Genomic DNA, 14012 nt, shown 5'->3' on the forward strand with positions numbered 1-14012 from the left:
GTCTTAAGTGGATCAGTTCAGAAAACGATATTCATTAAGATTATGAGAGTATTATTTAGAACAAAGAGGAAAAATTTACCAAATAGTACCAAAAATTCAAAAAGGAGGCTCATTTGCCCAAAGGAAATAGCTTTGGCTTTGAAAAAAAACATTATTTTAATCTAGCCAGGAGCTTATTCATTCTCTCATAGTTATTACTATCAAGACTTAATTTTGAACTTGGACAATGAAAAAAAAGTTTATACTACCAATTACTTTAAGTCTTGTTCCAGAGTAATTTAGTTCTTTCAGATACCAGAAGTAACCTAAATACCATCTACAATTTTCACACTCTAGAAGTACAGTATTAAATTAAAATAAGTCATAGTGGTGACCCCCCCCTTTTTTTTTTTTGGCTGCATTGGGTCTTTGTTGCTGTGCGTGGGCTTTCTCTAGTTGCGGTGAGCGGGGGCTACTCTTCGTTGCTGTGCGTGGGCTTCTCATTGCGGTGGCTTCTCTTGTTGTGGTTGTGGCTCACGGGCTCTAGAGCGCAGGCTCAATAGTTGTGGCCCACAGGCTTAGTTGCTCCGCAGCATGTGGGATCTTCCCGGACCAGGGCTCGAACCCATGTCCCCTGCACTGTCAGGCGGATTCTTAACCACTGCGCCACCAGGGAAGCCCCAAGGTGATCCCTTTTAGCTACATTGGCATGACTTCTCAACAAAGGTTCATAAAATTGTGACCTTTACCCCAGTGAGTGTGGCAAGAAGAGCAAAACCTTCCATCTGCCACAGAGGCAGTACAGGTGTTAAAAAGCCACAATGAATTAAATGGCTAGTTTCTTTAAATTAGCTTTTCTATAAGCTGTAGCCACACTACTTATGCTTAAATGAATTCAAAAGGAAGGCTGACTCTCCTGCACTTGAGGCAACAATCAGAAAAGATTCCAAAAATTTCAAGAAAGGGTTTCCAATCTGATCCTCAAAACTGGCAGGTTCAGTCTAAAGTAATATGAAGAATAAATACATAATCAGAAAATGGCTTAAAAACAGTTATAAACATCATGTCTGCAACTTACTCTCAAATGATTCATAAAATGGTATATACGTGTGTGGGTAATGTGTGTTTGAATATATGTCTCTGTCTGTCGACAGAGAAAGAGAATGATAAAACAAATGTGGCAAAATATTAACAACTGTGGAATCTGAGTAAAATTGGTAAACAGGAATTCTTTGTACTATTCTTGTAGCTTTTCTGTAAGTTTGAAATTAAAGATAAAAAAGTTACAAAAAAGGAAAAGGAATTTGAGTATTGTGTTTGCTTTAATTGGTTAGTGAAGACAATTTCATATACTATGTCTTTTTAAGAGAATGATGAGATTGATGGTCATGATAAAAAAACACCTCCCATTTTTCTCACTACCTCCTTTAACATTTATGGCCCACCCAGGACTGGTATAACATGAAGGCAAAATGCACTGATCCCTGTACCTCTAGGAACAGGTCAGAGTGGCAGACTGTGAAGCCTGGATCAGCACTGACACTGGCATTCAGAAAATGGGTAGCCACAATTCTGGTGGTATCTTAAACTCTGCTCTCTAGTAGAAACACACAATGCAGTCATTTGTTATCAACCAGATATATATATATATATATATATATATATATATATACATACATATATATATATATATATTCTTTTTCAGATATATATCATCTTTTTCAGATTCTTTTCCATTATAGGGTATTACAAGATATTGAATATAGTTCCCTGTGCTATACAGGGGTCCTTGTTGTTTATCTATTTTATATACAGTAGTGTGTATCTGTTAATCCCAAATTCCTAATTTATCTCTCCCCCCATTTCCCCTTTGGTAGCCATAAGTTTGTTTTCTATGTCTGTGAGTCTGTTTCTGTTTTGTAAATAAGTTCATTTGAATCATTTTTTTTAGATTCCACATAAAAATGATATCATATGATATTTGTCTTTGACTCACTTCACTTAGTATGATAATCTCTAGGTCCATCCATGTTGCTGCAAATTACATTATTTCATTTCTTATGGCTGAGTAGTATTCCAGTGTGCGCACATATTCGCGCGTGTGTGTGTGTGTATCTTTTTTAAGGCACAAGAATCTTGGTCTTTTGAGATCTTCTTTATCAAAGTGAGACTTCTAAGTGAGAATATAAAATGGTGCAGCCATTTTGGAAAACAGCTTGGCAGTTACTGAAAAAGTTAAACATATTCACCATATGACCTAGAAATTCCACTCCTAGTATATACCCAGGAGAAATAAAAAAATATATTCATGCAAAATCTTGTAACAAATGCTCATCACAACATTATTCATGATAGCCAAGGAGTGGAAACAACCCAAATCTCCATCAACTGATGAATGGAGAGACAAAATGAGGTATATGCATACAATGGTATACTATTCAGCAGTAAAAAGGAATGAAGTACTGATACATATCACAAACATGGATGAACGTTTGTTATCTTGAAAACATTATGCTAAGTGAAATACGTTAAATACAAAGGGACAAATATTCTGACTCCACTTATATGGTACTTAGAGTTGCCAAATTCATAAAGCCAGAAAACAGAACAGTAGATAAAAGGGGCTGGGCTAGGGGGAGGTGAAGGGGAAATGGGGAGTGACTGCTAACCAGTATGAGGTTTCTTTGGGAGGCTGATAAAAATGTTCTAAAATTACATAATGGTAATGGCTGCAAATTCCTATGAATATACTAATAACCACTGGATTGTGTACTTTAAAAGGGTGAATTTATGGTATGTGAACTACATCTTGACTTTAAGAAATGACAGTTCTATAATTTCTACCATTTGTCATGAACATGAAAATTAAGAATGCTTACATCTCTGGGTCCTTTTCCACTGACACTTATCTACCATAATAATTTGAGCATGTGACTAATTTTTTATGCTTCTCAGTTTTAGTGAGCTTGAAAAGAGAACACTGCTATTTGATATCTTTCATTCTGATCAGAAGAGCAAAGGTTAATGACATTGTCTAGAAATTAGTTATTCAACTTTTCCATTGTTATTTACAGCAAGAAATTTCATTTAGGGAATTTCCAGTTTAATTCAAGGTAAGGTTCAATTCTAGTTTAAAACAAGTTCACATGGGCAAATTCCATTGGATATACACCTTTGGTTTTAGTTCAAAGTAAGTGCTGCCAGGAAACAGGAAGACTTTGGGCCAGTTCTAGAGTCAGGTTCATTTGAATGCCTAAATTCAAAACTACAGTTAAAATTCTATTATTTATTTCTACTTTTTTCTTTTTAAAATAACATTTGCTTCTCCTATATTATATATACAAAAATACATACAAACAAACATACATACATCCTTGTCACACACACACACACAAACTTAAAATACATAAGAAAGCAAATTGAAAACAAAATATCACCTTTATCCTACCACTCACAAATAACTACACTCACAAATAACTACTGTTAAAATTTAGTTCATGTCCTACCAGGAATTTTATTCATTCATATACATAAATAACGTATACATGGTATAAATCCTTATACATGTGTTTATAAAATTTTGATCATACTGAACATACAGCTTTTTTGCTTGCTTTTTTTTCAGTTAACAAAATATCTCAGACACTTTCCCGTGGCATTAAGTATCTTCAATACCATAATTTTTTATGGCTGCTTAGCATTTCATCATATGAAGGTATCATGCTTTATTTAATGTTTCTAGTTTTTAAATATTATAAATAATTAGGCAAACATCCTTATGCATCCTTGTATACGCTGCTGACTACTTCCATATGTCTTATTTCCAAAAAGTGGAATAGCAGTGCCTATTACTCATTTCTCATTGATAAACGCCAAAAGAACCAGCAAAGTGTTAATAAAAGAACATTAAAGGAATCAAAGAAAAAAATGATATTACCTGACAAGGAAGCATCAAATCCCATGTCTTCTATTGCTTCTCTCAAGGTTTCTGGACAGGTTAGTAAAGGATCATACTCAACAGTCCCTTTGCCATTTGCAAGTGATACTCGTATGGATTTTACACCTGCCTTTTTTAATATGACACCCTCAATAGACTGCACACAAGAATTACAAGTCATGCCATCAATGTTTATCACGGTTTCTTGAGTCAGAGGTTGGCTAACTATGTTCAAAGGACTCTTTTGAAGAGATGAGCTGGAGGGAGAGTTTGAAGTACTCTCAATTTCATTTGTACTACTAACTCTATATTGCCCTGGTGATATGGCCTCTATTGCTCTTCTCAGAGTTTCTGGAGTGACTAAACTTGCCTTGTACTTTACTGTGGCAGTTCTATTCTCTAAAGAAACGACTACACTGCTTACATACTGGAGTGTAGATAAAGCACTTTCAATATTTGACACACATGATTTACAGTGCATGCCATCTATGATGAAAATGACTGTTGAATTATTGGTATATGATGGACTCCTTTGCTGTGATCCTTCTGAGAATTTGACTGGTGTGTTCTTTAGACGTTCTATATCAATAGCTCCCAGTTTGAGGTACTTGGGCTGTTTTTTGATGAATGCTGGAAAGCCCACAGCTTCAATCTGCTTTTTTATTTCCTCTGCTGTGATAAGATGAGGTTGATAAACAACAGTAGCTTCTTGATTGTCCAGGGAAACTAGTTAATAAAAGGAAAATAATTATTTACTTCAGTCATTCCTGGGCCACTTCAGAAAACATTCTGTCGACCAAATCAATACCATATACAACTGTTTCTCTCATTGTTCTCATTATCCTTTCTTAAAATAATTCTGTTCTTTTCAGAAAATGTTAATGATATGGAATAATAAGAAAGTAAAAGATATGACCACTACATTTGTGGTCTCCAAGTTTCTGCATGCCTGAATAGAAACATATTAGAGGTCAAGAGGACCCTCGGCATGTTGTGTTAAGAACCCTGAACTTCATGAATCACCACCCTGGCTGCCTTTTACGCTAGTTCAAGATTCACATAACTTTTATTTATAACCATTAACTTTACCAACATTAATGCTGGGAATACACTGTACCTCAGACTTCAATGAAGCAGTAATATTCTAGTCCCACATATTTAAAACCCATGCTTAAAAAAAAAGCAAAAGTTAAAAAGGCCAAAACAGAAAACTAAGCCTCGCAAATCAATCAAACAAATAACATTAGGCATACTACCTTTAATTCGCTGAACACCTTGCAGTTTCCCAATTTTTCCTTCAATGGTGCTAGTACATGAATGGCAGGTCATCCCTTCCACCTTCATCTTCAGCATGACTTCGCCTGCTTGAGTCATACTGAAATCTTCGCAAATTCCTGACATTTTCTCCAGAGTTCCTGGATCTAAACTGAGAGCCGGAACCAGCTCTACTATCTGACTGGCATTCACTATAGAAGGGATTATTATCACCACTGCAGTTCTCTGCTGAGGGGAAATTTTAATGTCTGTCACACCCTTCGTCTTGAGCAATGTGCTTTGGATATGCTCCCATGGCGGAGCCAGTGAAGCAGTAACAGTCAGAAACAAGGTCTCAGTTAAAACAGGGAGCGGCTTAGGATTGTGCAGAACAGCATCAAAGCCCATGTCATCAATGGCTTCCTGTAGGGTCTTTGGAGTCTGCAGTTTAGGGTCATAAATAATGGCTGCATTTTTTTCTTCCAGTGAAACCTTTCAGAAGGAAATTTCAGAAGTCAGTTTAATTAAATTACATGACATGGAACTTAAAAATATCAATCATCTCACCACCGACAAGAATGAAACAAATAGATAGACAAGATGAAAAGGCAGAGGGCTATTTACCAGATGAAGGAACAAGATAAAACCCCAGAAAAACAACTAAATGAAGTGGAGATAGGCAACCTTCTAGAAAAAGAATTCAGAATAATGATAGTGAAGATAATCCAGGACCTCAAAAAAGAATGGAGGCAAAGATCGAGAAGATGCAAGAAGTGTTTAACAAAAACCTAGAAGAATTAAAAAACAAACAGAGATGAACAATACAATAATTGAAATGAAAATTACACTAGAAGGAATCAATAGCAGAATAACTGAGGCAGAAGAACAGATAAGTGACCTGGAGGACAGAATGATGGAAATCACTGCCATGGAACAGAATAAAGAAAAAAGAATGAAAAGAAATGAAGACAGCCTAAGAGATCTCTGGGACAACATTAAGCTCAACAACATTTGCATTATACGGGTCCCAGAAGGAGAAGAAAGAGAGAAGGACCCAAGAAAATATTTGAAGAGATTGTAGTCAAAAACATTCCTAACAAGGGAAAGGAAAGAGCCACCCAAGTCCAGGAAGCACAGACAGTCCCATACAGGATAAACCCAAAGAGAAACATGCGGAGACACATAGTAATCAAACTATCAAAAGTTAAAGACAAAGAAAAATTATTGAAAGCAGCAAGGGGAAAATGACAAATAACATACAAGGGAACTCCCATAAGGATAACAGCTGATTTCTCAGCAGAAACTCTACAAGCCAGAAGGGAATGGCATGATATACTTAAAGTGATGAAAGGGAAAAACCTACAACCAAGATTACTCTACCCAGCAAGGATCTCATTCAGATTCAATGGAGAAATCAAAAGCTTTACAGACAACCAAAAGCTAAGAGAATTCAGCACCACCAAACCAGCTCTACAACAAATGCTAAAGGAACTTCTCTAAGTGCAAAACACAAGAGAAGAAAAGGACCTACAAAAACAAACCCAGAACGATTAAGAAAATGGTAATAGGAACATACATATTGATAGTTACCTTAAACATGAATGGATTAACTGCTCCAACCAAAAGACACAGGCTTGATGAATGGATACAAAAACAAGACCCATATATATGCTGTCTACAAGAGACCCACTTCAGACCTAGGGACACATACAGACTGAAAGTGAGGGGATGGAAAAAGATATTCCATGCAAATGGAAATCAAAAGAAAGCTGGAGTAGCAATACTCATATCAGATAAAATAGACTTTAAAATAGAGAATGTTACAAGAGACAAGGAAGGACACTACATAATGATCAAGGGATCAATCCAAGAAGAAGATATAACAATTATAAATATATATGTACCCAACATAGGAGCACCTCAATACATAAGGCAACTGCTAACAGCTATAAAAGAGGAAATCAACAGTGACACAATAATAGTGGGGGACTTTAACACCTCACTTACACCAATGGACAGATCATCCAAACAGAAAATTCATAAGGAAACACAAGCTTTAAATGACACAATAGACCAGATAGATTTAACTGATATTTATAGGGCATTACATTCAAAAACAGCAGATTACACTTTCTTCTCAAGTGCACATGGAACATTCTCCAGGATAGATCACATCCTGTGTCACAAATCAAGCCTCAGTAAATTTAAGAAAATTGAAATCATATCAAGCATCTTTTCTCACCCCAACACTATGAGATTAGAAATCAATTACAGGGAAAAAAACACAAACACATGGAGGTTAAACAATACATTACTAAATAACCAAGCGATCAGTGAAGAAATCAAAGAGGAAATCAAAAAATACCTAGAGACAAATGACAATGAAAACACGACAAACCAAAACCTATGGGATGCAGCAAAAGCAGTTTTAAGAGGGAAGTTTATAGCTCTACAAGCCTACCTCAAGAAACAAGAAAAATCTCAAATAAACAATCTAACCTTATACCTAAAGGAAGTAGAGAAAGAAGAACAAACAAAACCCAAAGTAAGCAGAAGGAAATAAATCATAAAAATCAGAGCAGAAATAAATGAAATAGAAACAAAGAAAACAATAGCAAAGATCAATAAAAGTAAAAGCTGGCTCTTTGAGAAGATAAACAAAATTGATAAACCATTTGCCAAACTCATCAAGAAAAAGAGGGAGAGGACTCAAATCAATAAAATTAGAAATGAAAAAGGAGAAGTTACAACAGACAGTGAAGAAATACAAAGCATCCTAAGAGACTACTACAAGCAACTCTATGCCAATAAAATGGACAACCTGGAAGAAATGGACAAATTCTTAGAAAGGTATAACCTTCCAAGACTGAACCAGGAAGAAAGAGAAAATATGAACAGACCAATCACAAGTAATGAAATTGAAACTGTAAATAAAAATCTCCCCAACAAACAAAAGTCCAGGACCAGATAGCTACACAGGTGAATTCTATCAAACATTTAGAGAAGAGCTAACACCCATCCTTCTCAAACTCTTCCAAAAACTTGCAGAGGAAGGAACACTCATTCTATGAGGCCACCATCACCCTGATACCAAAACCAGACATAGATACTACAGAAAAAGAAAATTACAGTCCAATATCACTGATGAATATAGATGCAAACATCCTCAACAAAATACTAGCAAACAGAATCCAACAACACATTAACAGGATCATACTCCATGATCAAGTGGGATTTATCCCAGGATGCAAGGATTCTTCAATATATGCAAATCAATAAATGTGATACACCATATTAACAAATTGAAGAATAAAAACCATATTAAAAAAAGGAACGAAACAAATAATTCAAATGGAGGTTCTCTAATAGTTCTTATCTTTACTATTCTTTTTGGAAAGAAACACAAAATGTCTTGTGTACCTACAGGAATGGTAAAGCTCTATGTAGGTATACGTGACTAATGTACTGATCAGGCATTTGAAACGTACATAGACAAAACGTGCCCTAGAATTTCATAACAGAGAACAAAGTACTCTTTCTTCCATCTCCTTTCACAACTTATTCCAACACTCCACACTCTACCAATTCAAAAGTTAATATAGGAAACAGGATCAGCTACAGAAAACAAATTTGATATTAAGTTTAAAGTTTTAAAATGTTCAATTAAGACAACTTTGTTGGCAAGAAAAGGTATAAACATGCTGGCAACATTCATAGGGTTTTGCAGCAAATATTTCTATAACCTTCTAAGTCACTACAGTCTAGTACTATTTTTGTTCAAAATAAGAACATCTTTATTGTTCTGCCTGATTTGATTATAAAAACAATGATTGTATTCTTAAAGCTCAGCAACTGTATATAAATTTAACTACTACCGGGACATCTTACCCTGCATCTCTTTTGTTAACAGGTTACAAAGATTTATGAAGTAGTCACACACACACACACAAACTGGATTGGGAGTCAGAAGGTTTGAGCTCCAGTGTCAATTCGCCAATTAGTCAACCATACTCATTAGTTCTACAGTCTGAAAAATGAAGAAATGTGCCCTATTATCTTCCAGGGTTGTTATAAGGATCATATGAGTAAATAGACAGGAAAGTAGTTCTTTGCAGCAGCAAGTCATATAAAAGTAAACACTGAACAATGAATATTTATCAAGCATTTATTTATTTTTGGCTGCATTGGGTCTTCATTGCTGCGCACGGGCTTCCTCTAGTTGCAGCAAGTGGGGGCTACTCTTTGTTGCGATGAGCGGGCTTCTCACTGTGGTGGCTTCTCTTGTTGCGGAGCACAGGCTCTAGGTGCAAGGGTTTCAGTAGTTGTGGCACACAGGCTCAGTAGTTGTGGCTCGCGGGCTCTAGGGCACAGGCTCAGTAGTTGTGGAGCATGGGCTTAGTTGCTCTGCAGCATGTGGGATCTTCCTGGACCAGGGATCGAACCCGAGTCCCCTGCACTGGCAGGCAGATTCTTAACCACTGCACCACCAGGTAAGTTCCTATCAAGCACTTATTATATGTGCCAGGAACTGAGATTCTCATGATACAAAGCTGATCATGACACAGTCACAGGGAGCAATACTAGAATAGAGGATAGAGAAAACGGACACCCATTCATTCCTAGGAATATGTGTCAAAAAAGGCTTCTTAGAGGAGATAATACCTGAGTGTTAAAGGAAAACCAGAAATCAGCAAGGATACATGAAGCAGAGAATTTATGACAAATGGAAACACAAAAGTAGAGAAAGATGACAGGCTTGCAGAATTAGGCAACTGCTTTATTATGGGGCCCCTTGTATGCCAATAATAGTCTGTAATTTATCCTGTAGGTAATAGAGAGCCATGGAAAAGTTAAGCAGGGGAATGATATAGTTATATTTGCATTTAGTGAAGAATCATTTTGGAGTGACGTGAGTGATGGAACTGTGCTGTCCTGGTTGTGGGGGTAGTTAAAAGAATCTATACATGTGTTAAAATTTACCAAACCTAAAAACAAACAAACAAAACTGATAGAACTATATACCAAAAAGAAGTCAATATTTTGGTATAATTTTAAAAACAAAAAAATTAAGAGATTAAAAATTCAGTTCCTCAATTGCATTAGCCACATTTCTAGCATTCAGTGGCCAATGTAGCTGCCATATGGGACAGAGTAGATACAGAACATTATCATCATTACAGAATATTCCATTGGACAGTACTACTCCATGTACTACTATACTTTTTATGATAAATCGCCAAACTTTTAAAAAAGGGAAGGGGATTTTTTTCCCCTTTATGTTTAAATACATTGTATCTGGTATCTTTTAAACAAGACCTGGCTTTGAGCTTATCCTCCCCTCACAATTTCAATTTACCAACATACGCAATGAGAAAGTTTTTTTTTTAACATCTTTATTGGAGTATAATTGCTTTACATTGTTGTGTTAGTTTCTGCTTTATAACAAAGTGAATCAGCTATACATATACATATATCCCCATATCTCCTCCCTCTTGCGTCTCCATCCCACCCTCCCTACCCCACCCCTCTAGGTGCTCACAAAGCACAGAGCTGATCTCCCTGTGCTATGTGGCTGCTTCCCACTAGCTATGAGAAACTGTTCTTAAAGCTGATTTTTAAAGCAAAAATCACTTTGTCACTACATGGTTTGCTATACTTTCTACTGCTATAGCCTGTCTTCTATTTATAAAAGACATAAAAAAATAAGGAAACTATGTATATAAAATACTACACAAAAAAGTTGTATTATCCTATGTTGTTTCCATGCTGCAAACCAGAAAACACTTCCTTATTTAGTAGCTTCCATTTGTGTGTTTTAAAGCTGGATCGACCACACCTAGCACAAAAATGTTCCCCTTTGGGATAACAGCACTCAACTTTTCCTCTGAATTTTAGATATCAAAGAGACTGTTCAAGCCTAAGGTCTCAAAGGAAACAAAAACAGGCAGCACCTTTGCTTCTTTTAAGAGGAAATTCACATAGTGATTATCACAATACTGTTCTGGATGCCAAATCCTTGGGCAAGAAGCTAAAATAGCATTTATTTATTTAACAAATATTTACTGAGTACCTATTATGTTCCCAGCACCGTGCTAGCTTGCTAGGGGTCCAACGGTGAGCAAAAGCAGGCACAGACTCCGTAGAGCCAGGAATTGCTGGCAGCAGTCTGTCTGATTCTGGGTCTGTGCCACTCTCCTTTCACATGATCCCCACCAATGTAAACCACTTTCGCCTATTCCCCACAGTGCTCGAAAGTTTCAACAGCTTCTCTTTCTCAGAATCTTTCATTAGGAATCAATGTTGTTGTTCTGTTTTTTTTCCCAGAGAAACTATTTTTCTATTTTATCAATAGTTCCTCTGAAAATAAACATCTAACAGTCTACAAGTTATGAATGTGGCTCCTATGAAGGACTCAAGATGGAGGACTGTTCACTATATTTAGATGAAGGTAGGAGTTGAAGAGAACAAATCAAACGTACTCTGTGGCCTCAATAGCATTAACAGTGGTGTAAAGGGTGCTCATTGTCCATAGGAATTGTAAAGATCCATTATTTTAATGGAGCTCTTTGTCTGCTGAAATGTCTAAACCTTGCAAGTCAAGCACCGTATACTTTATCTGCATGTGTTTTCTGTATACTTTTATAATTACAGATTATAAAAAGTGATCCAATTTCCTATCTGAAGGCTAGGAAATTGAATAAATTGCCCAAGAAACCCAGCAAGAAAACGAAAGAGCTAGGATTCAAACGTAGGTCGATTTAACTCCAAAGTCCATGTTCTTTCCATCTATAAATGGTGAAGCTAGATGATCTTCAATTTCCTTGAAAAACTAAAATTCTATGCCTATGCTTTGAGCAATGTGTGACATAAATAAAAACACCTGGAAAGTATGAAATATTTCTAGTGTGTGAACCAAATTTTAGTTCTATGTTTACTTTCCCCCCACACATTTCATGTCTACTCCCATACCAGTTTAAATAAAAAATAATTTAGAGAATATATTTCTTTGGGTTTTTAGCAGGATTTGACAATTACTACGTTCTAACATTTCCCCATTTTCAAAAGCCACTTTGGGAAAGGTCCTTTGCTAAAGTTTCAGCACACTGAAATTCCTTTTTATCCTCCCAGGAATTAATTTATATGTCATCATAAATTCAGATTAGCATGCTACTCAGCCAGTGGGGGTGTCTTCAAAGGGTTTAAAGCCCACTTTCTAACATTTTCATAACAACTCAACATAGAGTGATTCAGAGGTTTTTGAGAGCTTGAAAGGATTCTGTCATTTTTCAGACTAAAGTCAGAAAAGTAAAATGATTTACAATAATCTTGACTTTCTAATATGTTTGATTCTCCTCCCAGAATTTTGACAACTAAAAACTATATAAAATACATAATAGGAATCTTATTTATATTACATATGTCTGAATACAAATTCTATTGTTTGTTGAAAAAATAATGTATATATATTAACACTCTACTTTGATGCTTCAATATAGCATACTGAAAATTAAAGTAAGATAAGAGTAAGCCATCAAGTTATATTAATATTTATCCTATTTGACCAACCTAAATAAAGGTTACCACTTAAAATTATTAAATCAATGTATGAACTAGCAAAAGACAATTTCTTAAGAGACTAAGAAAATAGTCCAAAACCAATCTAAAAATTTAAAAGCCAAATGCTTGAAAATGAAAAAGATGTGGAGATTTTGTTAGTTTAAGTTGTAGCATTGTTTTTCTGTAAACTGAGTGCTTTGTCAGAATTTTCATTGCTAATATAATTTTATTTTGCTTCAAAAATTATACAACTGGGACTTCCCCAGTGGTCCAGTGGGTAAGACTCCTCGCTCCCAATGCAGGGGGTCCAGGCTCGATCCCTGGTCAGGGAACTAGATCCCGCATGCATGCCGCAACTAAAAATCCCGCGTGCTGCAACTAAGACCTGGCGCAGCCAAAATAAATAAATAAATATGTTAATTTTTTAAAAAATTATACAACCAATGCATGATTATTCATTATAACAATTTAAATACAAAGAAAGGAAATAGTGAAAGTCCCTCTTTACATCATTCCTCTACTGCTAGTTTCTACCTTGGATTTGACATTTCTTTGATCCTTGGGATAAAGTTCAACTAAATCAGAAACATAAGCCTCTTTGAATAACTGTCTGCATCTTCATGGATGGACAAGTATTACCTAAGAATTTATATAAGGCAAAATGCCTATATTACTCTAACATGGTGTTTGAAAAAAGAAATGTTCAGTGTACCATCATCATTTGCCATAGCAAAAGTTAGGGGGAGAAAGTTCCAAATAGAAACAAAAAGATTGATTTCTATATGCTGATAGGGAACAGTATCTAAGATGTATTTGCTAAGTGAAAAAAGCAAAGTATAGAACAGTGTGTATATAGTATGCTTCCATTTATATAAAAAGGGGATACATGGGCTTCCCTGGTGGCGCAGTGGTTGGGAGTCCGCCTGCCGACGCAGGGGACGCGAGTTCGTGCCCCGGTCCAGGAAGATCCCACATGCCGCGGAGCGGCTGGGCCTGTGAGCCATGGCTGCTGGGCCTGGGCATCCAGAGCCTGTGCTCTGTGGCGGGAGAGGCCACAGCAGTGAGAGGCCCGCGTACTGCAAAAAAAAAAAAAAAAAAAAAAAAAAAAAGGGGATACACACATACACAAACACACACACATATATACAGTTGACCCTTAAACAACAAGCAATTGGGGGAATTAAGGGCGCCCCACCCCTGAGGCTATTGAAAATCCGTGTATAACTTTACAGTTGGCCCTCTGTATCCTCAGTTCCACACCCTCGGATTCAACCAACCATCGATC

At 36.2% G+C, this 14012-nt stretch overlaps 1 protein-coding gene across 2 annotated transcripts in view; it reads right to left on the reverse strand.

The window, feature by feature from the left end:
• ATP7A (ATPase copper transporting alpha) overlaps positions 1-14012 on the reverse strand; it is a 142912-nt gene that overhangs the window by 53979 nt on the left and 74921 nt on the right. Inside the window, exons 3-4 of one of the 2 annotated variants that reach the window (XM_030849614.2) lie at positions 5173-5662; positions 3917-4642 (exon numbers count right to left, since the gene is read on the reverse strand). In XM_030849614.2, the coding sequence (XP_030705474.1) occupies positions 3917-4642; positions 5173-5662 (1216 nt within the window). The remainder of the gene's footprint in view (positions 1-3916; positions 4643-5172; positions 5663-14012) is intronic. The other variant, XM_060292366.1, reaches the window with a different exon arrangement.

Source organism: Globicephala melas, chromosome X (genome assembly GCF_963455315.2).
Source record: "Globicephala melas chromosome X, mGloMel1.2, whole genome shotgun sequence".
NCBI classification, from domain to species: domain Eukaryota; kingdom Metazoa; phylum Chordata; class Mammalia; order Artiodactyla; family Delphinidae; genus Globicephala; species Globicephala melas.